Here is a 26,915-nt window from a genome sequence, read left to right on the forward strand (position 1 = left end):
TGGGTTGATCTTTATCACATTTTCTAGGTTAATAGACCAAATTATAGCACTTTTTATATTCATTTTCATGATGGGAAATCATTCATTTAAAGGGGACATCTTTCTAATTTGAAACCTTTTTTTTTTGCAGTCTGTATTATCAATGTTCAGCCCATTAATAATTTGATAGACATACTGGCTTAGACAGCATTAAGAATATAATAAAAATGTGTAGTGATAAATATGAATTCTATATTTTTTCTAAATTTAAATAAATAAACGTATGTTCCTGGTTTTGTCGTACAGTAAAGGATTTATTAATGCATGTTATTTTGTAATAAAATTCAGGATATTTCCCCTACATTCAGTGCAGAAAATTGCAAACAGGACACAGATTCATTCATATATTGTCCGTTTGTGACGTAATGTAGTGTAGTGTAAGTTTGATAACCTTTGACCCCTCTGTGTCCTCCTACAGGGCTTCAGAGAAGCCGCTGATGAGGAAGTGTGAACGGTGAAAAGGCCAGAGGTCAGGATGACGACATTAGCCGCAGAATACGATCACATGGACATCCAGCAGCAATACCAGGAGACTGTCAACAACCGCTGGGATGATGATTGGGACAATGAGAACAGCTCGGCACGATTATTTGAGCGCTCTCGCATCAAAGCTCTAGCAGGTGAGTGTTAATCTCACACGTAACGACTGGCCTTGAAACTCGTGAGCTCTGCAGATTCATAAAAACAAGACAATTATTATGATTATCAGAAGAGCTTCCTTTATTTCATGTTTCATAGAAGTGATTTATAATCCATCTCCCACTCTCACACAATGATCCTCGGTGTGTAGGAGGAACACAGTGGGCGTAAAGTTCTGCTCAAGCTCTTTTAAAATCACAACCAAAGTCGGGAAATAGAAAGTTACCTCGAATCAATACAGTATACCAAGATGGATGATGATTTAATTATATTTTTAATTTGATGTCTGTACAAGCTGATTAGAATTAAACACATTTATGAATTTGCATGATCAGGGTATGAAAAGATTTAAAATCTATCAAATTCATCTGTGTTATTGTCTAATGATATACTGTAAAGCACAAAGCTGTCACAACACAGTCATATACTGTATAGATCTCTATATTCTCCGTATAACTAAAACTAGTTTGTTCGTGTTGGGGTTAAATTGTAATTAGAGTCATCAGATCTCCCTTTAATTCAAACCCTCTCTGTTGTTTTCTTATATGAGTTTGTTGCTGTAATCTAGTGGGTGACGGTAGCACATTTCTCTCCTCTGTTTTCCGTCTTGTTCTTGCTCTGTGTACAAGGGTGTGATGTTGTTTATGAGCAGAGAGAGAAAAAAAGAGAAAGCGGAGGACAAAAGCACTTAAAGCCATCGACCCGGGAGATTAAACAGATGTACCTTCTTGCTCGCCCGCTCTGGCTTACTCAGAAACTTCAGGAGGAAGATGATGGAGCAAAAAATCTGTCTTTTTCTCCTGCTTTGACAAAAACCACAAAACATTTTTAGAGTTACGAAAAAACCCAACATTCCTGCAAGCGTCCTACATTACACGTGATTCTGTTTTCCAGCATTCCTGACCAACAGAGCATCTCTTTCCCTCTCTCTTTCTTGCTCGGTCACTCTCTCTCTCTCTCTCTCTCTTTCTCGCTCACTTGCTCGCTCTCTTTTTCTCTCTCGCTCTCTCTCTCTCTCTCTCGCTCGCTCTCTCTCTTTCTCGCTCACTTGCTCGCTCTCTTTTTCTCTCTCGCTCGCTCTCTCTCTCTCTCGCGCTCTATATCTCTCTCTCTCTTTCTGTCCATTATCATGGTAATATGAATAAGAGGTCATGTATAATATATTTACTTAGATATTCTAGTTTGTATATACGTTTTTAATTCTTAAACCAGTGTTGAGTGAGTAGGGTAGTGTACTGTGCATGGTGCACTGAGACCGTAACATCAAGTTAACTAGTTAAAATAGTGAGTTTTTTTACAAATATTCACATATTGGGTAAGAGAGAGAGAGAGAGAGAGAGAGAGAGAGAGACGTGTATGTAACTATAAACTGTAACCCTAACCAACCCAGGAAACACATACAGATAAAAATGTTAATAAAAGGTATATTTTGTAATGCATTTAGTTAAAAGCATCTGACAAAGCCTAAATGTAACTCTGCAAGTTTACATGAATGCAATAAAGATTATGACTATTATCAGATTAGTTGTGAAAAAACAAACATTTTCAAAATGTCAGCTGCTCTGGAGGTTAAACTTTGAGTCAACAGATTCAGTGCAGAAAGTTCTTCAGTCATGTGTTCATGTGATTCATGAGGTTTTATTCTTACATTGACTTTCATGCTAGTATACATACAGCCAGTGTTCACCATCACCCTACATACAGTATGTGCTTTAATAAACATGCTGTTTCATTAGAAAATGTCCTTACGTTTCAGAAGTAAAAAAGGTCTCATGTTGACTTTATAGACCGCCTTTCTGCTTTCTAGCAAAAGCCCTAAACTCGACTCTGAGCCAAACCAATACTGAAGCCAATACAGGAAATGAAAGTATGCAGCGCTTCTTCATACTCTACTATAAACCTTTAACATTTCACAAGACGTCTGTCTGTATGTGCCGGGAGATCACAGCTGCTCTTGGGAGATCTCATCAGAGCGTCCGTGGATCAGATGGGAAGTCTGATATCACGCTGCTCCTCTCCCAGAGGTCTGATAAGTCAGGAATCTCCCCCGACAGGAGTCGACATACCACACTAATGTAGACCATGTGCTGGAGAAATACGACATCCAACCCTCCCCAATACTCCACGGCTCAGGGATGCCAGATTCAGACGAAACCAACTGTTGAATTGTGTTAGGAGGAGAAAACTGAACGTCTTTACATGAACTTGTGGTGGTGTTGTCATGAATCCGTTCTGACACACAGACTTGATTACATTTTAACAAGTGTCAGATAGATAGATAGATAGATAGATAGATAGATAGATAGATAGATAGATAGATAGATAGATAGATAGATAGATAGATAGATAGATAGATAGATAGATAGATAGATAGATAGATAGATAGATAGATAGATAGATAGATGTGTTAGCTGTGTGCTTTTGATTGGTCTTTGCTTATCTCTGCTGTATCAGATATTTGGTCTTAAGTCTAAAATTAAAGCTGCTGCCATAAATTATAAATAACCCCCTTCAGTTTCTTAGTTTCCTACACACACACACATTTGTACTAGGGTTCCACCAATCAAACGCAAACATCTCAATTATTGATAGGTTGTGAAAAATAAATGAGTGAGATGTCAGTCTGCTCGAGTGACTGTGTGTCCACCTTACTGAACTCATTTATTCACACGACTCTTTCATGGTTTAGGAGACTTAACAGAGTTTCAACTTTGTCTCAGATGTTTCTCCTTAAATTCACTGAATGAAATAAACACAAGACAATAGTTGACATACAGAGATTAGAAGTTTAAAGCCATGGCAATTCATATTAAACTGTGGCTAATTCATATACATTTTGTACAGAATCTCATTTGTCCTTTTTAATATTCAATTAAATTTTATTTATATAGCGATTTTCACAATTATTAATTGTTTCAAAGCAGCTTTACATGAATATGATGTCTTCATCCCAGTGGCATTGGGATTTAATCTCATTAAATGTTTGGGAGAAACAATTACGATGTTAAAGTCATCCCATGGGTCTTATTGTCGAACATTGACAGCTCATATACCAAGAAAAATATTTGTTTTGTTCCCATTAATCCACGTTGTTTGATTGGAGTTGTGGGATAAATGTCATAGTTTGCGTGTTCGTACGGTCGTTCATCTCGTAATACAACGGAAACGCCCACAGAACCTCTGTCCTTCCTTTTTCCTTCCTTGTCCTCGTTTGTCGGCCAGATGTCTGAAATATCACCACCACACTTTCAGCTTTGTGAGATGATTTTTATGCATAGAAATACTTTATTCAGATATTATCAGTGGTGAAATACATTTGGTTTCCTGAAAGCAGGAGTTTTGAGCTTGATGTCAAATATGTGCTGTTGTTTCCTTACGCTCTCTGTGGGATTGTGGGATTGCACAAGAACATTTTTTTAAGATCACATCTGAGCGTCATGTGAAATTGCAGAGTGAATTGAACCTTCATCGGCTTGCCAAAGGGCCCATTGTATTAAAGCCAATGGAAACAACCACACTTATATACATTTACTCCACATGAGTAAAAAACAACACATCTGACATGCATTTGTGAGAAAGTGTTGCCTTATGTTCATGCTCATATTGTTCTTCATCATTCCTACTCTTCAAGTAACATCTTATACATACATAAATACTGACAGAACGGACCATGTGATAAAAGGATCGTGTTTATGAGGATATAGATCAACTTTTCTACTGAGAGATTATACAGCTTTACATGACTAGACAAAACTTAAGACTCTGAGGTTATATTTATTACCTTTCATTAAAGAAAGACTTACTGATAAAGTTGCTCATGAGGAGTTATGATGACCGTGATCTCAGCTTTCAGTGTTTGTTCTCCAGACATGACTGAACCCTCACCTCAGTTGATATGATTTGGTAAAGAGACTTTTACTGTAATTGGACTTGGTTTTTTCTCATAAATCTGAGTCATATGTAGAGATCAGAATATCATAGTGATCTAAAGCTGGACTCCTTTGACTTGAACAGTCACAAAGATATAACAAAGCAATGTGTTAAAGACATTCAGAATAGTGACTGATGAAGAATTGAATGGGCGATATCCAGATTCTTTAAAAAGTTCTTGAGTATTGAGTAAACGTCTTTGATACTTGGATGCCCAATGTTGTCTTTAGTTGATTTGTTCTTCATGTTATCTTCAGGTTATTCCCTCAGCCGTGACTCTGTAGATGAATAAACAATCTTCCAGGAAGTTCCCTCCCGTTTCACTTCTCCACAGCTGAAAGTCAGCGTGTTGTTTATCACAGCGTGAAGAATGATTTCAGCTGATAGAGAACAGAAGTGTAGATGATGGTGAATTATAAGAGCGCTGTTGGCTTTAGGGGCAGAAGGGACACGTGAACATCTTGTGACTTTACAATAATACAGTCCTCTGTGTCTCTGCACAAACATCTCTCTGAGCTCGAGCTCGGCCCCGTCAGCACCCAAAACGACCATAACACCCTCAGGCCTACATGTCTTCCAGGAATAATTTAACATTGTTTCATTTAGAAATACATAATCATGGGACACGTTAGGTCACATCTCATGCTTCTGTCAAGACACACGGTCAACAGTCAGTAACCAAAAGTTAGCTTTTTTTAAGTTATTTTTTGCATTTTATTTGAAAGTGATTAAGGAGAGGACAGGAAAGTACAGGGAGGAGAGAGAGGTATGGGATCAGCAAATGACCACAAGCCGGGAATCCAACTCGGGTTGGCGAAAGCGCTGCCCACTACACCATCGGCTCTGATAAAACTTAGCATATTAATATCATCATTTTTTCATATTCCTCTGGGAGGGATGTTAAAGTAAAATACATTGATGCCACCTTCACATAAAAAGTCAGAGGTATGAAATCATACAATGACGATAGTGTTGTGGCTTTTAATTTCTTTTTTATTAATATAGTATTTGTATGAAATCTTTATTCATTGAGTTGAATCGAGAATCGAGTATGACAACCGGAATCAAAAATTGAACCAAGAATCAAAATCAAATCGATCTGGAACATCTGAATCGATACCCAGCCCTAATAAATATGCTGATCATTTAGTACCATGGTATATTTAAAATACAGTAAAACTACCATGCCTTAACCGCAGTACCGGTGCAGTATATTCCATACCACGCTACTTTTAGTAAGGGGGTTGAAAAGAAGTTGTGTGTTGCTACGGTGTTGCTAAGTTGTTTTTAAGTTTGCTGGGGCATTGATAGGGTATTCCTGTTTATCCTGTGTCCATCACACAAACAGTTAAATATTAAGGGTCAGTTTCCCAGACAGGCATTAGACTAGTCCTAGGCTAAAATAAATGTAAGATCTGTCCAAACTGAAACCAACTTACAGTGACATATCTTAAAATACATCAGTGCCGTTTGTTTTGACTCAAAATGCACACAAGTAATGTTTTTAGTAAGGCATGTTTGTTAAAACTAGTTATATGTCCTAATTAAACTAAAACCTAGTCCTTGCTTAAGCTAATCCCTGTCTGGGAAACCACCCCTAAGAGTTTATTTTTTTACTGAGGGTCATAGATTAGTTTAAATCCCAACTCTGAGCAATAGTAAAAGTATTTTGCTTTCAGTATCTCCATTAAGTCTCTCGCTTACTAACCAGGATTTTTATTGTTTGATTTTTGTTGTACTCATTTTTCATTTTACTGCAATTCTTAAATGTCTGTAAATATCCCATCGTTTTTTTATCTTCCTACTTATTTTATCTCTGAGGAGTTTTGTGTAGTGCTGTTTTCTATTTAAAGTCAAGCAAATAAAAAATGTCAATACTTTGAGTAAATCTCTTAGCAGTTGTGTATCTTTACAGCTTCTGACACAACTGTGTGAGATTCCCGAGTAGGAATTAGCAGATATTTGTTTTGCATGGGAGTGCAATTTAATCCCCAAACTTTGAGAATTGGTTCAAAGTCTGCATTCATTGTGGAAGTCTCTCCTCACCTTGCAAACAGATGGACATCAGGCTAATAGCAGGAGGAGGAGGGGGAGACATCTATATCTGGATGGCTGTTAGTCGGTTTTTAGGCAGGATACAAGTTAGCCCGACATTCCAAGAACGACATTCCACGTTTATTATGAAACTTGTTTCTGTCTTTCATGGCCCAAAAAACAATGCATGGAAATGGGGTGACTTCCTGTTTAGCCTCCACCCCCATTTTGTCTGGAGACGTGGTACGGCCCATCTCCTCCTCCTTCTCTCCTTTCATTGTAATGAGGCGGTGACATCATCGGCAAACACACTGGCTGAGACGCTGATGAAATTACAACCCTCTTGCCCGCCTCCTCTGCTCCGTTGAAGGTGTGCTGAGTGTCACAAAATCCTTCATTGCCTCCTTGAGTTTCTGCTCTGTTCGGGTTGAGCCGTGCAGATATTTTGTGATCAACCCGTCCCGGCCTCTGTGCCATAACTGAATGGGTTTAGTAAAGTCTTGAGGGAGGTGTGTGAGTACGACAGGAGGAGGAGCATCAGTGTGTGTGAGGTTGGGGGGAGATGCTGCTTTTGAATGGACAGATTGAAGAAATGAACAATCGGACAGCAGAATGAGTTCTGAGACCTTTCTGAGAAAACTGGACCTACATTTCACCACTGGATATCTTTTGTTGTAACGTGCAGGAGCTTAAGGAAGACAAAAAACCCTTGTGGATCCTTTTCTTCTTTTCCCTCCGTTTCCCCGTGTGTCCGTTCCTTTCTGTGGTTTCCTGGGAGGAATCTGGAAATAGTTTCCCTCTCGGTCAGGGATCATGGATTTGGAGTGGGCGTCCGGGGGCCCCGAGGGCTTCTATCAGGAGCCGAGTTACCCCGCGCAAGTGCCCTTCAACTATAACCAGCTCGAGGGGCGTTTCAAACAGCTGCAAGGTAAGACGGAGACGTCTGGAGGTTGTTTACAGGCGTTGCTATGCAGATGCTCCAGTAGGATGGATGAAGAAATGTTCATGCACAATTCCACAGCTGTGATTACGTTTGATATATTTAAGAGTACGAGCGGCTGGAGAGGTTTTCTGTTGTGTCCCGTAATCCTTGAGAAGGAGGGGCGTGGATGTCTTGTCTGGTGGAACGGTTCTCTTGAGTTTCAAACTAGATTAGTCCAAAGGATTTCCCCCCAAAATCCCCAAAAAGCCGTGTGCATTAAAACATTCCTCTTCCCAAAACAGCCACGAAGGAAGGGAGTCAATGAGGGGGCAGCTTACCCTGAATCAATGGGTCGTCATAGACAACAATAGAAAACCCTGTGGTCAGGTGGGAGCGGTTGTTTTGTTCTGCTGACCTCACGGATGGTGGCAGGATTCAACGCTGTTTCATATGCATTTCAATCTGATAATGACTCGAGCTGTTTATATTTAAAAAGGTGAAAGAGAGGCCTGACCTCCCTTTGTTTTTATTCATGGCTTAAATGCATTGACAGAATGCTTACAGTGTTAGATTTGTGATTTGTTAGTGTTTAAAGCTGATTTTGTGTTTTAGATGCGTCTCTCTCAGCACTTTCGCACGTTTACTCTCGAGTTTACCGATACTGTAGTGTGAAGGTCTTTGTGTTTAATGGTGCTCAATGTGACCCATGGTTTTACATATCGCTTTTCATAAGCCAAGCTTTTATTTAGAAGATTCACCCGAGCATGAGGCTGTTGCTGATACAGTCAGGTGACTCTGATCTTAGTAAATACATACAGTCTTTTAGACATAAAGAAATGTGTTGTCTGACTATATTGTGCTTGTATTTTCATGAAGCTAATCAGTAAACTAGGTTTACTCTACCCTGCACCATTAAACAGCTTAGTAATGGAAAGTTGAACTTTCATCCTTGTGTCATAGATTATTTAGTTTATATCTGCTACTTCAATCTTCAGTCACCTCAATGCACATTTTAAATAACTTAAGTTATATATTGATTTTATATTAAATGCATATTATTATAGTTTAAATGTAATAATGCAAACTGCAAATGCGATTTTAGTTGATTTAGATTTGATGTCATATTGACATGTATGATCACGTCTGTTGCTTTTATATTGAGTCAGAAGTTACAAATATTTGCAGTCTCAAGCGCTTATTCTTAAATAAACCAAACAAGTACATTCATGAAACCCTCTTGACAATAACGATTAGTTAAGATAAATGACAGATTCTTGAATTGATTCTTGCTCTATTGTACAAAGCCAGATCAACAAACTTTAACAGTCTAAACAAACCATTCTGCTCGCTTGTGTCCCAGAGAGAGTTTACTGTCAACGAAGGGTGCGTCCAGCTGGTCCTGGAAGTTTTGGTTTGTGTAACTCCAGTCAAACCGACCTCTCCGGACGAATCTCTCAGACTCATGGGTCGCTCACTAAAGTAAATCTTTTGTCCTCTGTGCGTCGTCTGCCAAACCTCCTGTCCCTCGGCTTGGTCTTCTCAATGACCTTCTGTTCCACTGTTGGCATACGAAAGCGAGACGTCGGGTCGCTGAGGTTCTGAATGGCCCGGCAGGGTCCGGTCAGTGTAAGGATGTGAGCTGTTACCCTTTAAAGCTGTTGATTTACTCAATGGAGTGCTGTGAAGGCACCGGATGGGTTTGGCTTTGAATGGCTGATGTGATTTCTGTCACTTGCCTCTGTGTTTGATAGAGACACAAGAAGAAGTGAAGCAGGCGCTCTGTTGCTCCACTGCCACTAAACAACATCACTGAACATTTTATGTGCATTTTAAAGTATTGCATAAAAACAAGTCATGAAAACGCCAAATTTCAAAAAAGAATCCCTTAATACGCAAAAAATAAATAAAGCTGCATTCACCACCACACGTGTCACTACAGGCCGATCATGTGATGTATTTCAGAGATTGTTGATTTTATCCAGCAGGTCATTGAATAGATGATATATGACTTTATATGACAGGTTATTGAAGGGTTAAAAATATTGATGGATTGGTGACACTTTAGTTGTTTCAGAGACAGAGCAAGTTATTACATTATGATGAAAGATCATTTATATCTTTGAATAAACACAAATTCTTTACAATAAGTAGCTATGTTAGGAAGCTCAACGGTGTTGTGTACATTAAAACGCTGTATATTAAATATTCTTTAGTGAAGTTCAGTACAGGACCTTTATTGAGAGATAACACAGTGGATGTGAAACTCTTCTGTCAGTTATGTTGATATGCAAATTATTTGATCATATTTTTTAGTTGATGGCAGATGAAGAACTGAAGTGATGCTCGACTGCACACGCTCTTATCACTTTATATCATCATGTAAAAGTAAGGGTGGGGTTTAAATCATCAGGGAGATACTTTACCTGTCTTTAAGTGATGATATCACGGTCTTATGTCTGTCTGATCGTCAGCACAATGAAATCATCGATCATAAATCTATAATCAGATCATTTGATTCAGACAGAGCGTTTCACTGCAGTAACATTCATCAATGTCAGTGTCACACAGAGGAAATTGTGAGATTTCTGGGTTGCAGGAATGCATGTGGCATGATAAACATTCATCCACTTTCCCTCTCGCTGTGTTTGCTTAAATGTAAGAAATGAATGTGTTTATTGTAAAGATATCCTTTATTAGAATCTTTAACTGTTAGCCAATAACATCAAAACTAGTTTTTCATGATCCAGTCAGATTCCAAAACCTACATGGCAGTATTATGTGTCACATTATTAAAGATGAATGTGTTGTGAATGATGTTTATTGTTTATTTAAGTTTCACTCACATGTGTTTCCCATCATCTCAAGAATTTGCAAACACACACACACTGGCCTTTATTATTTTTACCCATAGTACTAAAAGACTTTGGTGTTTAGGTTAGAAGCAGTAAGTGTTGAAACTTTTTGTGAGGTTTATACAGAGCTGAATCTGATACTTTGACCACTTCACAATCACATTACACACACACACACACACACACACACATACATACAGAGAGGAAATCTTAGGAATGCCAAACTGCTGACGTCGATGTCTCAGGATGCAGATAAATCAGAGAGGAAGAGGAAGACGCCCGTGGTCCACCTTTCTTCCAGGACAGCCTTCTTATTTTCATTGTTTGTTTCAGGATGTCCTTCTTCATTCAGTGCAGAATCTGATCTGATGTTAGACATTGAGTTTAGAGTAAAATGTGTTTTAAATATAAGATACACAGACTTTACACAATCTAGTTTTTGTTGGTGTGTTGCAGGATATGGTGTTGGTTTGTTTTGAGGTTAGAAAACAAAGATTTTGAGGATGCAGGAAGTAAAGAATCCAGAAACATCACAACTCAATCCTCCCTTCCTTTTACTCTGAGATGATGTTTTTACTCTTAGAGTTACATTGAATGAATGTTTCCTGTCATAGCATTGACATTGACAGTAACCCCGCCCCCTTATCAGTTTGACCTCTGACCTGATCAGGCATCCAGACTCCAGTATTGATTTATCTCAATCACATGGCCAGTAAATGACGCCCTGATTTAAGACATCACTAGTCAAATCTGTCAATAACAAATAGTTTGATGTGTAAGGACTCTTTCTGTTGTTAGAAACAGACGTGTATTGTTTGGCATAAACAAACTGTAACGTCTTTAAAGAGTTTCTAACATCCTCTGCTCAGTGTTAGCCACAGGATTAGCAGCGGGTACGAGGAACGTGTTTACCCGAACATCAGTCCAGATATACCACTGCATTCCTGCAGCCTTCCCCGTGGTTTCAGACGGGCCGAGAGGGAATGAACACTGCCGCCATTGTTGTTCCTACCCACAGTCCTTTGGGATCATCTGCAGGCTGGACTAATATGTAACGTTTGGTAGCAGAGATATTATCATCTTACAATACAACCACAGTTCATTCACAACACAATGTCTGCTTGCTTATGACATGGAAAAAGATTTTTCCTCAAACTTGTCTAAGGTTACTTGATTTTCCAGATGTTGCTACTAAAAGAAAGACCTTAGTTAAGTAAGGAATAATTGACGACGGGCCACCGAATCATTTGAAAATAATGCACACCCAAGGTGGTAATGCGGCACGACACGAAGCGGAGTGCCGTTACACCGCAGGTGTGCATTATTTTCAAATAATTCAAAGGACCAAAGTCAATTATTCCGCTTATACCTATGTAAATACATATTGGTATGAAGGACAAAATATATCATGCCAAATATATCATGTCAGCATTGATATTGCAATGTGTGCATCACGTCACAAAACATGAAGAACATTTAAAAAAAACTTTCAGATGCCTTTGTCAGTGTTACACTATATGACACCGATTTCAATCACAGATTCAATAACATTTCACCTGATGAAAAACACGGTGGTAACAATTAATACAATTACAAATGTTTTAATACACAATCTGGTCACATGACAAGAGCTATCTAATACCATCACGCAACTATTTTCTTCAAGTTGCCAGAACTATAAAAGAAATTAAAGACAGAAGTTAGCAATGTATATATCAGAGAAAAACAATATATCACAATGTCAGTTTCCCCAATATCATGTGAGGTGAGAGTACTGTTTGTGTAATGATTGGTCAGTTTGTGTGAAGTCGAGCGACAGCTTCATGAGAGATCTGTTGTGTATCTGACACTTGTCATCATGGATTGGTCCTGTAAACCAGATGTTCAGCAGATAAATCAGCATTGAATGATTTGTTTCTCTTGCTGAGACTCATTTGGGTTTTTCATCCAGGAACAACATTTATTCCTAAATCTTTATACATGTGTGTGTGTCTGTGTTTGTATTAGTGCAGTGTGAGGGTTGTGTTTCATATAAACGTGATGAAATATGTCTGATTTCTGATGGACACTTTTCTCTGTGTGTGTTATGTGTTTATGAAACTTTATGAGAGATTCTGGTTTGAAGCTTTCAGCACTCGATATGTTTTCATTGCAGGATTTTACTGTAAATATTCCCACAAGTTCAGCTCTCATTTTACTATGATATTTTGTCCCAAAAATGCATTTACTATCAGATGAATCTCAATCTTTCAACATGTCCTGCTCATATTCCCTTGAATTTTAGGGCTTTTATCAGGGATATTTTGCATTGTAACATTGTCACAAATTAATTAGTCAAAGCCAAATTTACGTTACTGTAATTGAATGTGAAAAAAGATGAATTTCTCCAATAAATACTAACTATAAAAATTTGTGTTGATTTATTAGAAAGTAATGATTAAAAATAATAATCCAGATACACTATAGTTATGAGAATGTTTTATAAATATAATGTCATGATTTGATCATTTGTATAAAAACTATAATTCCTTATTGTTTTAATGATTTTTTTATTCCTTTAGTTTTGTCATATTGTGATTATCAGTGGTGTTTTTGGTCCGAGTATTGAATGCGTTTGGTCCTTTGACCTCTGACCTGCCTCACTGACAGATGTTCCTCTGTTTGTTGAATCTGTTTTGGTTTGGGTCGCTCTGTCAGGGTTAGGTGACCTCTACCTCATTTCTCTTTGCCCTCATTGTCTGTGTAAGTCTTCTACCTTAACCAACAATCCTGATCTCAGACGGGATGAACGGCCTGAGGAAGTCTCGCTGTGAATCCCGCAGAACAATTGAACCCTGCCTCCGTGTGAGGATAACGAATGCAATAACAGGAAAATCGGGAGGATTATAAATAAATTCAACTCTGGTCATGCATTTGAACCTCTAGCCCGAGGGTGGGGTCATGTGTCCTGTCATAAGCTTGGTGTCGGCCTCTTTGTCTGCAGAATATTATTGGCTGTGTTTGTTTCCCGGGTGAATGGTCTGAAGTATGGGATAAAGACGGAAAGGAAAATTTGATGTTTGGTAGGAGGTACAGCAGGACAGAAAAGCAATATTCACCACATAAAGCATAATCTTTATTGAACATTGATATCTTTGTTTATTTTATATTAAAACATCTTCTTGTGGTCTTACAGATGAACGAGAGGCCGTGCAGAAGAAGACCTTCACCAAATGGGTGAACTCACACCTGGCGCGTGTGTCCTGTCGGATCACGGATCTGTACATGGACCTGCGAGATGGACGGATGCTCATCAAACTGCTGGAGGTTCTGTCAGGAGAGAGACTGGTGAGTGATGATGTCATCAGGAGGGGGCGGAGTCTTTCATTACAGTGATCTTGTCTGACCTTCTCTTCATCTTTGAAAGCATGTTATTATTTTGTCATTGTAATGTAACTGCTCATCTGGTTGTGCTGAGTCACATATCTTCAGTCAGATGACTGAGTTTTAGCAGCATGTGTTTGGTTATCAAAGCGTCATCTAATCGCTTTGACCAGTCCTTTCCTGTCCAAACGCTCAGCATGAACAGCTAACCAAGAGTCTCCAGCCGTCTGGAGCCTGTGAAAGTGTTTTAGACGGGTGGATCTCATTAAACTTTTCATAGTATGCAATGTTTACCATTAAAGATGGATATTTGTCCTCTGAACTGGTATTTTATTACAGTGGTGAGGATATGTTTTTTCTTAGTATAATAAAGCATTATTTTGGGGTCATAAATGTAATGACATTCTCACGCTAAATTTTTTAAATCAAAATAATTATTTCCTCTTACATATAAGAGTGCATCATTGTCCAGTATTGCAGTGTTTTTCATTTGTAAATGCAAATATAATTGATTATGTATTTACCCATGTCAGTATTTATTTAATAGTAGTGTCTAGTTTTGATTTCTAAATGTTAGTTCATAGTGAAGTTTTCTTCCAACTTCACTCCTGACCTCATGATTCTCTTAAAGGCTCAGGAATTTTCTCTTTTTTTTCTTAACATGCTTGTGACAGATAAGACATTGAATAAATTGAACTTGTGACATTTCCTCAAAGATTTTGTATTTTAAGTGATAGCATTTAACAGACACTGTCTGGGATAAGATAAAGAGTATCTGTAGTAGTGTGCCATAAAGGACAGCAACAAATCACAAGAATAAACTACAAACTAATTCTTTCAAAATGATACCTTGTGAACTGAATTAAATGACGTGTGTGAGATGTTTACAGCTCTTATAGAAGAATTTATGTTTATTCATTCATTCATATACTATTTGTCAAGGTTTTTGATAAGATAACTCCTCACTTTACTGACCGGCTCAGAGGAAAATCTCTGTTGAATTTCCTCTGCATTATTCACCAAGGACACTCACAGATGAATCTCAAACTAAATTTAGAGCTTTATTGTAATCCATCACTCGTGGTTCCTGTGTGGATTGTCATGACACTGAACTTTTATACACACACACAGACAGACACACACACACACACACACACACACACAGACAATGCTGCTGTAGATAAACACTGTGAGAAATCATTGTTGCGTTTGGCCAGCAGTCAAAGTGTAGCTTAGCCTGAATTTCAGGCGTGTCTAGCGATCTGTCTGTGTCAGGAGGAAGAAGCGTCTACCCAGAATGCACCTCACCTCATGCTGGATTTCTGAGCCATCAGTATCAGTGTTGTCACATGACTCTTAGATTGAGATCATGTTCATGTAGATTCACCAACTATGCTAACTGTAATGTGAAGAAACCGACATCAGTTTCTTTCAGGTGTGCCCTTAAATCAGTTGATCTACCTGTAGATTATATTTCATCAGTAAATATGACATTAGATGAACTGTTTGAGCACTGTTTGTTCTGTTGAGTCTTGCCCTTCAGAGAAACTAAAGATTCATTCATGATTCACAATCACAGACCTCAGGACAGCTCAGTAGTTTTCTGTGTAGTGGTTGACTCATGTGTTTTTATTAAGAAATCTATGAATCTACTTTGACTTTTTTTCTAATTTTGAGTGCAAATCTGCATAAATGTAGTAAAATGTGTTAAAAAGAGCTACACTTTTATTAAGGTTAAGGCAGATAATGTTTGTGACTTTAGAAATGATGGCCATTTGGTTTTACTGAAATCTGCAGAATTGCACCTCGCTGTGAGTTTATATCAATATTATAACAAATTATACAGATATAATTCGTACATATTTTACGAGTTGGCTAATTCGTATTAATTCACATGACCACATTCGTATGTTTTTGTACAATTTGCCTTGACCCCCGTGACGTTTGGGTTAGGTGCGGGGTTAAGAGTTTGTGTTTCGTTGTTGATTTTTTTTTCATGAAAATCGTAAGTTTTTGCAGGATTAACCTTGTATGAATGCATACGAATTAGCCAACTTGTAAAATATGTACGAATTCTCGTGAGATCAGGCTGTATGAAATTGTTAATGTTTTTTTTTTTTGTATTTAAAACCATTTTGGGGAAGGGAATTTGTTTATCATAACGTTTTGGGTCTGATTATCAGCTTTATAACGTGTAATGTCTTTTCAGTAAATCTTGGATCTGACACAAGAAAGGGAAAGATTTCATTTCTGTTTACTGGCTGATGTTGATTAACTCAAAACTGTCCAAATCTTTGTGTCATTCAGTTAGTCAGTTTTCTTCATCAGTCCTCATAAATATCAAAGTCTGATTGAAGAGAAATGTTTATCTTATCAGATGATTTAGGACTTTAATCATGGACTCCTGTGATTGGTTAATAGAGAAATAACTCTTCTGAGCTCTTTTTACACAGAGATTTTAGAAAATCCATGGATGGTGTCCTGGGATCTTTTGACTTTGGTTTATTCACACCACTGGTGATTTTCTGAGATGTGCTGATGCATTCACACACATACTTTAAAGACTCATGACATCAGGATGTGACGTGTGATGTATTTATAATTGTGCACTTAGTGGAATATTTTTCCGCAGCATCTTTAGCTTATTATGCACGATTTCTCTCAGAAAGCCATGCAAGTGCATTTTTTTCTGATTATAAACTGCTGCATTAAGCTGGAGAATAATAAGATGTGAGAAGCTCCCTGATCTCAGCTTCAATCCACTTTACAGACATTTTTCATTTTGAAATTTGATCTGCTTTAAAACCCTTGTGTCAAAGAGCTGAATGATAAATACATCATTGCGACAATACATTCGTCCTCAAATACCCCTTTACATGATTGTTCCTGCCTTTCATACACATGCACACATTCCAGGACTGATCCCAGAAATTTTACTAGGTCCCCATCAAGGGATCAATTCAGGACATGTTAGCGTTCACACAGATGCACTCTGGCAATGTTATAGCTATTTTCTGGGATCAATGCGCTGTATGAAAGCAGTTTTTGGTCTGAAAGGCTGAGCAGCTTCACGGATGCAGTCGTCTAACAGGAAGCTGCTGATGTCATCACTGTGTGTGTGTGTGTGTGTGTGTGTGTGTGTGTGTGTGTGTGTGTCAGCATCTCCTGTTACCCACTCAGCTTGGATCATACCACCTGCCCCTCTCAAATGGAGAAGAGATATCTTGTTTTACCTGGTTTTGCCTCGCTGCCTCTTGAGTTCATTAGTGAAATGCTGTCGCTTCACTTTGCCGCAGTCCTCTAAGTATCAGCTGGTGATTGAGTCGTCTCTCTCTCTAAGCATTATGGGATAGTCAGTGTTCCAGGGCTACGGGTCGGCGTCTGACCTCTACTCATAGACTCATTCATTATTTGACACACAGAACGGCCACACCTCAGTACAAAGTCTTCTGAAAATCAACTCCTGTAGCGCACAACACTTTAAAACCCAGTTAATCATTTACTCTCGTGCATGGACTGAACTAAAAATAATACAAATGAAAATTGTATTCTTGAGATTTTGCATGATTATTTAAAGGGAAAGTTTGTCATTTCTGCACCAATAGCAGCACCAGATGTCTGGTGTATACATACAGACAGTGGTCAGTGAAGTGTAGTGTATACTGCAGTAATAGTATGTGATGACCCCTGTATAGTGCACATACACCTTCACTTGGTCTTAATGTAAAACATAGGGCCGTTCCTCCAGTGTGTTTAATATATCATATTATCTGACATCTAGCTTTTCCTGAGAGACTTTTTTTGCTTTTGACAGTAAGATAAATGACCAGTGAGCTCATCTACATGACCGACGTTTCTCCACAGGAATAAAAGCTTTTAGTCAAGCTGTGCTGAACCTTACAGCTGGAGTTTAGCAGAATATAACAGATGTCCTGCTGTTAACTCTTAACTCACTTAAATCAACACAAAACATCAGGGAAAGTGATGTTACATTACATTTGACATGAGCTTTATCTGCATTAAATAATAATAAAGTCAAACATACCCACAAATGTTTCTGATGTTTTGACTGAGGCTGAATTCTTTTGAAAAGCTGTAATAGCATTCGTTTGAAATGATTAAACCTTCTTATATATCATGTTTCAAATTGAATGCTATTGTTTTGCACCATAAGAATGCTTTTATGTGTGGTGTCTTATTCCTTTTAGTATTCCTAAAACTTAAATGTTGCTTAATACCTCTTCTGAAAAGTCCTTCTTGTTGAAGAATGATCCTGATCTCTATGTTTTGATATTAGAAAACATATAATTTATCCTCTCAGTTTTAATTCTAATCTGTCTGTCTGTCTGCAGCCCAAACCAACAAAGGGCCGCATGCGCATCCACTGCCTGGAGAACGTGGACAAGGCTTTGCAGTTCCTCAAGGAGCAGCGGGTTCACCTGGAGAACATGGGTTCTCATGATATCGTCGATGGCAATCACAGACTCACACTTGGACTTATTTGGACCATCATCCTCCGCTTCCAGGTGCAGCATCACCGCCCATCTACACCCTGTAGCTCTTAGATAATGATTTTTATTTAAATGGCTTTTTTCTGTGTTTGTAACAGATCCAGGACATCAGTGTGGAGACCGAGGACAATAAGGAGAAACGTTCAGCCAAGGATGCTCTGCTTCTGTGGTGTCAGATGAAGACCGCTGGGTGAGTGTTTGTTAAGACTTGTGCTCGTGTTAATGCTCATGTGTTTGATATCTGACAGTGCTCATGTGTGTGTTTCACAGATATCCCAATGTCAACATCCACAACTTCACCACCAGCTGGAGAGATGGGATGGCTTTCAATGCCCTCATTCACAAACACAGGTATACATTTTATTATTATGAAATCAAACATTTATTTAGAAGATATTGGGGCGGTTTACCTGGACAGGGCTTATCCTAGTCCCGGACTAAAATGCATGTTTATAAACAAATATCAGTGCTGTTGTTTTGTCTCAAGATTCACACCAGTAATGTTTTTTATAAGGTTGCTTGTAAAAACGACATAAATGTCCTAATATAACTATAGCCTAGTCCTGGATTAACCTAAACCCTGTCTGGGAAACCACCCCATTATGCATCACCTACAAAAATGGTACGGTTGGTTGTATAGTGATGTGAATACCATGGTGCTTTTAATCATATCTCATTGTACAATATGTCGTATTCTATTACAATTATATACCATAGTACAATTTCCTGAAAATCATGTTAATATTATAGTGCTTGTTTGTTTTGTGTTATCCTAAATTCTCTCGTGTCTCTGTTTTCAGACCAGACCTGATTGATTTCGACAAACTGAAGAAATCTAACGCTCACTACAACCTGCAAAACGCTTTCAACCTGGCTGAGCAACATCTGGGTCTCACCAAACTGCTGGATCCAGAAGGTCTAAGCCCCATCCTGCATTTATATTTCATCTTAAGAAATGAATTCAATACTGATGAGAATCTCACAAATATCTTATTGATAGTAACGCGTCTATGGTTTTATTGACAGATATCAGTGTTGATCATCCCGATGAGAAGTCCGTCATCACATATGTCGTCACATACTACCATTATTTCTCCAAGATGAAGGCCTTGAAGGTGGAAGGCAAACGTATTGGAAAGGTCCGTCATCTAAAACCCCTTCATCGCTTCTATAAAGTTCTTCTTTCTGTGAATTGATATTGATAGTGTGATGACACATCTGATGTTGACTTGTGGTCTCTAGGTGCTTGATAATGCCATTGAGACTGAGAAGATGATTGAGAAATATGAATCTCTGGCGTCTGATCTTCTGGAGTGGATTGAGCAAACCATCATCATACTAAACAATCGCAAGTTTGCAAACTCTCTGGTGGGAGTCCAACAGCAGCTCCAGGCCTTTAACACCTACAGGACCGTGGAGAAACCACCCAAGTAAGTGTTTTCAGTTTGTCACTTCACACATATAATGATCGATACGGTAAAAGTGTTTTGTGAGAATCGACTGAGAGTTTAAAATTTGTTCCCAAATTCACTGAGAAAGGCAACCTGGAGGTTCTTCTGTTCACCATCCAGAGCAAGATGAGGGCAAATAATCAGAAGGTGTACATGCCACGAGAGGGCAAACTCATATCTGACATCAACAAGGCTTGAGACTTTAAAATGTGTGATGTGGGTGAGTTTGTTTTAAGTAACCAGTTCTGGTCATTAGTTTGTAAGAAATGATTGAACTGTGATGTCATCGAAGGCTTGGGAGCGTCTGGAGAAGGCGGAGCATGAACGTGAGCTTGCGCTGAGGACCGAGCTCATTCGTCAGGAGAAGTTGGAACAGCTCGCACGACGATTCGACCGCAAGGCCGCCATGAGAGAAACCTGGCTGAGCGAAAACCAGCGACTCGTTTCCCAGGTCAGTTTAGTTAACGTTTGCTGTATCCTGCAGCCTTCAAATTGAGATTGGCCTGAGAGAGCTCTTGATTATTTGCCCCCTCTGGTGGTGAAACATAAGAATGACAGTCACATTAACACTCATCAGCAACTTCATCTTACAGACCAGTATAATACATGTTTCATGCTGGTTTCACTGGTGACCAGATGGTTAAGCTGGTTTACTTGCAGCAGTTACAGGTCCTTACTTTAACATTTTATTTTTTATCTGCAGGACAACTTTGGATTCGACCTCCAGGCGGTCGAGGCAGCTACCAAAAAACATGAAGCCATCGAGACAGACATCGCAGCGTACGAGGAGCGTGTGTTGGCTGTGGTCGCTGTGGCGAAGGAGCTGGAGGCGGAGAACTATCATGACATAAAACGCATCGCGGCCCGTAAAGACAACGTCCTGCGTCTGTGGGAATATCTGCTGGAGCTTCTGAAGGCTCGCAGACAGCGTCTGGAGATGAACCTCGGCCTGCAGCGGGTCTTCCAGGAGATGCTTTACATTATGGACTGGATGGATGAGATGAAGGTGAGACTGACTGAGAAGCCGTTAGACATGTTACAGTAAAACAGAAGAGGTTATGACATGAATAACAATAATTTTTTATCTTGAGAGTAATTTTTTGTTATTAAAATTCAACCTGAATGTTTAACCTAATGTTGGCGTTGTCCTCTACAGATGTTGCTTCTGTCTCAAGACTACGGTAAACATCTGCTGGGTGTTGAAGATCTGCTACAGAAACACGCTTTGGTGGAGGCCGACATCGCCATACAGGCCGACCGCGTGCGATCCGTCAACGCAAATGCCCAGAGGTTCGCTGTGGATGAGGAAGGTAAGAAAGTTACTTTGAGACTCCTGTTTGACAACTCACTAAAACACAAAACAAAAGTCTTTTGTTGTATTTTATGGTAGGTGTCTAAAGGTGTCTGCTTCTCTGTTATTTTTTACCTTTAGGCTACAAGCCCTGTGACCCTCAAGTCATTCGGGATCGTGTGGCTCACATGGAGTTCTGCTATCAGGAACTGACTCAGCTCGCTGCCGAACGGCGCGCACGTCTGGAGGAATCCCGTCGCCTCTGGAAGTTCTTCTGGGAGATGGCCGAAGAAGAGGGCTGGATTCGCGAAAAAGAGCAGATCCTGTCCTCGGACGACTGCGGCAAAGATCTGACGGGTGCCGTGCGCCTGTTGAGTCAGCACCGCGCCCTCGAAGACGAAATGAGCGGCCGGTCCGGACACCTCCAGCACACGGTGCGCGAAGGTCAAGAAATGGCCGACGCCGGCCACTTCGGCGAAGCCAAGATCCGCGAGCGCATCGCTGACGTGCAGGCGCAGTGGGCCGCTCTTGAACAGCTGGCGGCCGTGAGGAAAACTCGTCTGGAGGAGGCCTGCAGTCTTCATCAGTTCCAGGCGGACGCCGACGACGTGGACGCCTGGACCCTGGACGCTCTCCGAATCGTCTCCAGCTCCGACGTGGGCCATGACGAGTTCTCCACTCAAGCTTTGGTGAAGAAACACAAAGACGCTTCTGCCGAGGTCGCCAGTTACCGGCAGGTGATCGACGCCCTTCACGAACAGGCCCAGACCCTGCCTCCCGAACAGGTGCAGGCCGCTAACGTCAACGAACGGCTGGCGGGCATCGAGGAGCGCTATAAGGAGGTGGCCGAGCTGACGCGGCTGAGGAAACAAGCCCTGCAGGACGCTCTGGCGCTGTATAAGATGTTCAGCGAGGCGGACGCCTGTGAACTTTGGATCGATGAGAAGGAACAGTGGCTGAACAGCATGGAGATCCCAGAGAAACTTGAGGACCTCGAGGTCATTCAGCACAGGTCAGACATTTCTCAGAACTTCTGGTTCTCATCAGTTCTTATCAGACACAACTGTGATTGTAGAGCTGTAAAACTGTTGGTTGGAGATCTTGGTAAATCTGTTCAGATCTCTAGCAGAGACGCATGTGAGATAACAAGTGCTCCTTTAATCTCATTGATGTGCAAGCTCATGTGTGGTTTTCATGCACTATGGGGGTCTATAAGGCTTTATTTGAGCATTTTATGAGCTGGATAAGAGGTTCCTTATCCCAAAATGGTTCTGTCTAATGGAAGTTGTAAAAAGGATTAATCGGAGACATTTATTGCCCCTGACATCTGTTCATGCTGTGACACATCACTGATGAACATTTTGAATCTTCATAACAACTAAAAAATACAGTTCGATCAGTTAGATTGTAGTTAGATCCAGATATCAGATGACAGATCATTCAATAGTGTAAAACTACTGATACTGTTAATATTCTGATAATTGTGTAATTAAAAATGTTTTGTGTGTGTTGTAGATTTGAAAGTCTTGAGCCAGAAATGAACAACCAGGCATCTCGTGTTGCGGTGGTGAATCAGATCGCCAGACAGCTCATCCACAACGGACATCCCAGTGAAAAAGACATTAAAGCCCAACAAGATAAACTCAACACCAGGTCTGTGTCAAATCACTTATATCTGTGTGTGAATCATTTAGCATAAGTCAGGATCTAATGCTTGATGTCTGACCTAAAAATGTGTCATTTGTGACCCAGACTGTTAACTCTTTCACCGCCAGCATTTTTTATGATTTTCACAAAAGTTTAATACTTACCATCTTGACTTCAGTTGTTTTCTTTTCATAACCTCTGAAATATGGGTAGATTTCTTCAAAAATACCAAATTTTGAGCAAAAAGCTGAGATAATATCATTTTTTAAAGGACTTTTGTTAATGATCAGATTCAGAGCGATGATCAAAACGTACACAGAGTTTGTACTTTTTTTGAATCAGTGGATGTTTCAGTGTTTTATAAGTTGTGTAAGAGCACCACCTGGTGAATAATAGCAGAAATATGGATTGCCTTAAAAACTCGTCATTGGTCTGGAAGGGTTTTTCTCTTAATTGACAAGATAACTTGTCAATGACGGGGAAAGAGTTAAAAACCCAGTTTATACTTTTGCATAGGGCCGACGCCATTGGCTTACGCAGTCTGGGTAGCATTGACGCACGGTTACATTTTGGGAGAGGTAGACAGCACACTAGACCGTAGGCTACTGCGTAGGGTTCACAACTCTACGTAGGCTAAGCTGTACAATTGATGCAAAAGTACAAAGCCCGCTTAATCTTACATAATCTAAAGAACATTCTTGGAAAATATAACCTTGATATCTTTAATACTGACTTCAGTCAATAGTTAGTTAACAGATTTTATTCTGATATGAGTTGTGCAGTTTTCATGATTCATTGCTCAATGGACCGGACAGTCCTTTAATTTTAGTTTAATATAAAGCTTCATTCAAAGATCAAATCTGTTGCGAGCAGCGTATTAACTTGTGTGAGCTGTCATGGTTTGACAGATGGAGTCAGTTCCGTGATCTCGTGGATCAGAAGAAAGAATCCCTGAACTCGGCCCTGGGTGTGCAAAACTACCACCTTGACTGTAATGAGACCAAATCCTGGATCCGTGAGAAGACGAAAGTTATCGAGTCCACTCAGGAGCTGGGCAATGACCTGACGGGTGTAATGGCTCTCCAACGCAAGCTCACGGGCATGGAGCGAGATCTGGCCGCCATCGACGCCAAGCTGGGTGACCTCCGCGGCGAGGCCGACCGCCTGTCCACCGAACATCCCGACCAGGCCAAAGCGATCACCGGACGACTGTCAGAAATCAACGCGGTGTGGGAGGAGATGAAAGAAACGCTTCGTAACCGAGAAGAATCTCTCGGCGAAGCCAGCAAGCTGCAGCAGTTTCTCAGGGAACTTGACGATTTCCAGTCCTGGCTTTCCAAAACGCAGACGGCCATCGCCTCCGAGGACATGCCCAACACGCTGGCCGAGGCCGAGAAGCTGCTGGGCCAACACGAGGGCATTAAGAACGAGATTAACAACTATGAAGAGGACTATCAGAAGATGAGAGATATGGGTGAGATGGTGACCCAGGGTCAGACGGACGCTCAGTACATGTTCCTGAGACAGAGACTTCAGGCCTTAGATACGGGCTGGAACGAGCTGCATAAGATGTGGGAGAACCGTCAGAACCTCCTGTCTCAGTCTAACGCCTATCAGATCTTCCTGAGGGACACCAAACAGGCCGAAGCGTTCCTCAACAACCAGGTATGATGGACCCACGTCAGTCATGAATGCAATTACAAAATAAGACCAGGAGCTCATTAAAATCTTACTGTAATGATGTTTCTGTAGGAGTACGTGCTGGCACACACCGAGATGCCCACCACTCTTGAAGGAGCTGAAGCTGCCATTAAGAAACAGGAGGACTTCATGACCACCATGGACGCCAATGAGGAGAAGATCAATAGCGTGGTGGAGGCTGGACGGAGACTGACCAGTGAAGGAAACATCAATGCTGAACGCATCCAGGAGAGAGCGACGTCAATCGATGAACGGTAACTATACCCACATCATTACTTCAATCATTTACATACAGAGAAATGATTAGTTTTATTATGAAGAAAGATGATAAATGAAAGGTTTGTTTGACCTTTAACCTGCAGGCATAAGAAGAACCGTGAGGCCGCTGTTGAGCTCCTGATGAGGTTGAAGGACAACAGAGACCTTCAGAAGTTCCTACAGGATTGTCAGGAGGTGAGTGGAGGGATTTTACTATTAAAGAGACATTTCATCAAATTAAATGAATAAGTCTTCAATATTACAGTATAATAAAAGAGACAAAAGTGTTTTTCTACTAATAAGAGTACACTACAAAAAAAATGACTTTCTTAGTATTTTTGTCTTGTTTTCAGTAAAAATATCTAAAAATTCTTAAATTAAGATGTATGTTCTTGAATGAGCAAAATGACCTAGGAAAAAAAGTCTAGTTTTTAAACAAAAAATATACAATTTAAGCCATTTTGGGTTTAAAACAAGCAAAAAAATCTGCCATTGGAATTAGACATTTTTTTCTTGAATTAAGTGTTTATGAAAAAAGTAAACTTATTTTTAAAAAAAAATCGTATCCTTATTATTTATTTTTTTTGCTTGTTTTAAGCACTAATTTACTTAAAGTTTATTTTTTTTTTTTGATATTTTTACTGAAAACAAGACAAAAATACTAAGTTAGAAAGTCATTTTTTTGCAGTGTACACTGTTATACAGATGACCTCAAAGATATCAGATGCTAAATAATACAATACATTATTATTATTATAATATTAATATAATATTCTATATTATTTAATAAAGAAATTATATATTTCCTTATTCCCTCACTTCTGCCTTTCATTTTCCTTGTTGATCAACTCTTACTTTTTGTCTCTTCTTTTTCGTCCCTTTTTAATATTTTTCTCTTTTACATTTTCTCTATATTCTGTTGCCTTGCTGATTATTTCAACTTGGGGAAAATGTTAGCTCGTATAATTTACAACAACATTACACTAAATAACATAAGTGCATTTATATGCTATATTTCTCATAGACCTTTATTTTATCGATTATAGTCATTTCATTTTTGCATACATGCACATTGGCATTGTAACCTGACTTTCTTCTTTTACTTGCATTGTATATTTTTGTCTAAAAACTAGACTTATTTTTGTAAGTCATTATGCTCATCAAGATTGATTTAATAATTTTGAGATATTTGTACTGAAAACAAGACAAAAATATTACAGTCAATGTTACAGTATAAACTGCAAAAAAATGATTTTCAAGAAAATAAATTCTTAGTATTTAGTCTTGTTTTTTAGTAGAAATATCTCAAAATTCTTAAATTAAGATGCTTTTTCTTGATGAGCAAAACAACCCAAGAAAATAAGTCTAGTTTTTAGAACAAAAATATCAAGTTTAAGTGATTTTGTGCATAAAACAAGCAAAAAAAATCTGCCAATGGGGAAAGCAAATTTTTCTTGATTTTTTCTTGAATTTAGTGTTTAAGAAAAAAGATTTTTGCTTACCCCATTGGCAGATTTTTTTTCTTGAAATCATTTTTTGCAGTGTAATAAAAGAGACAAAAGTGTTTTTCTACTTATAAGAGTACACTATTATACAGATGACCTCAAAGATATCAGACACCAAATAAAAGCCAAAAAGCGATCAATTGAATTGAATGGGGTCTTCAATATTTCTACTAAAGTGTTTTATAATGTTGTACAAACATGATGTGAAATGTAAAGTAGATGTTGAAATGTAAAGCTGAATGTTTGGTGATGTGTGCTCAGCTCACCCTGTGGATAAATGAGAAGATGTTGACAGCTCAGGACATGACGTACGATGAGGCTCGTAACCTTCACAGTAAATGGCTGAAACATCAAGCTTTCATGGCAGAACTTCAGTCCAACAAAGAGTGGCTGGACAAAATCCAGAAGGTCAGTTTGAAGTCTGCAGTAGGCCACGTCTCACAGTATCATTACATTAAAGCAGTATGCTTTTACAAACATCATGTGTATAATGCTACTCTGAAATGACAAAGATTTGGTAAGCATTTATCAAAATATTACTTTTGCTGCTTTTTGGAACTTTTCATACAGCAAAAAATATATTTTCAAATATAATTTTAAATATATTTCTAAATATACAAAAAATGGCCAAAAAATATATTTGCTCAAATGTGTTTTGAAATATGTTTACTAAAATGTACACCAATAATTTTTTTGCCATTTTTAAAAAATATATATTTTAAAGTGTTTATATTTATGTTACATTGGAATTTGGAAAAAAAACTTAAAAACA

General features: G+C 39.1%; 1 protein-coding gene across 2 annotated transcripts in view; it reads left to right on the forward strand.

Annotated features, from left to right (window-relative positions):
* Window positions 1-26,915, forward strand: part of sptbn1 (spectrin, beta, non-erythrocytic 1) — a 61,761-nt gene that overhangs the window by 23,909 nt on the left and 10,937 nt on the right. The window contains exons 2-19 of one of the 2 annotated variants that reach the window (XM_073876414.1): window positions 458-659; window positions 13,592-13,743; window positions 18,132-18,305; window positions 18,389-18,480; window positions 18,561-18,641; window positions 19,091-19,206; window positions 19,317-19,429; window positions 19,533-19,715; window positions 19,811-19,933; window positions 20,034-20,192; window positions 20,445-20,747; window positions 20,898-21,051; window positions 21,174-22,044; window positions 22,548-22,685; window positions 23,588-24,344; window positions 24,432-24,634; window positions 24,743-24,833; window positions 26,405-26,551. In XM_073876414.1, the coding sequence (XP_073732515.1) occupies window positions 515-659; window positions 13,592-13,743; window positions 18,132-18,305; window positions 18,389-18,480; window positions 18,561-18,641; window positions 19,091-19,206; window positions 19,317-19,429; window positions 19,533-19,715; window positions 19,811-19,933; window positions 20,034-20,192; window positions 20,445-20,747; window positions 20,898-21,051; window positions 21,174-22,044; window positions 22,548-22,685; window positions 23,588-24,344; window positions 24,432-24,634; window positions 24,743-24,833; window positions 26,405-26,551 (4,002 nt within the window). In that variant the 5' untranslated portion in view covers window positions 458-514. Of the gene's footprint in view, window positions 1-457; window positions 660-7,043; window positions 7,571-13,591; window positions 13,744-18,131; window positions 18,306-18,388; window positions 18,481-18,560; window positions 18,642-19,090; window positions 19,207-19,316; window positions 19,430-19,532; window positions 19,716-19,810; window positions 19,934-20,033; window positions 20,193-20,444; window positions 20,748-20,897; window positions 21,052-21,173; window positions 22,045-22,547; window positions 22,686-23,587; window positions 24,345-24,431; window positions 24,635-24,742; window positions 24,834-26,404; window positions 26,552-26,915 lie in introns of those variants that run through there. The other variant, XM_073876415.1, reaches the window with a different exon arrangement.

The sequence above is a fragment of the Misgurnus anguillicaudatus genome, chromosome 14 (genome assembly GCF_027580225.2).
Source record: "Misgurnus anguillicaudatus chromosome 14, ASM2758022v2, whole genome shotgun sequence".
NCBI lineage: Eukaryota > Metazoa > Chordata > Actinopteri > Cypriniformes > Cobitidae > Misgurnus > Misgurnus anguillicaudatus.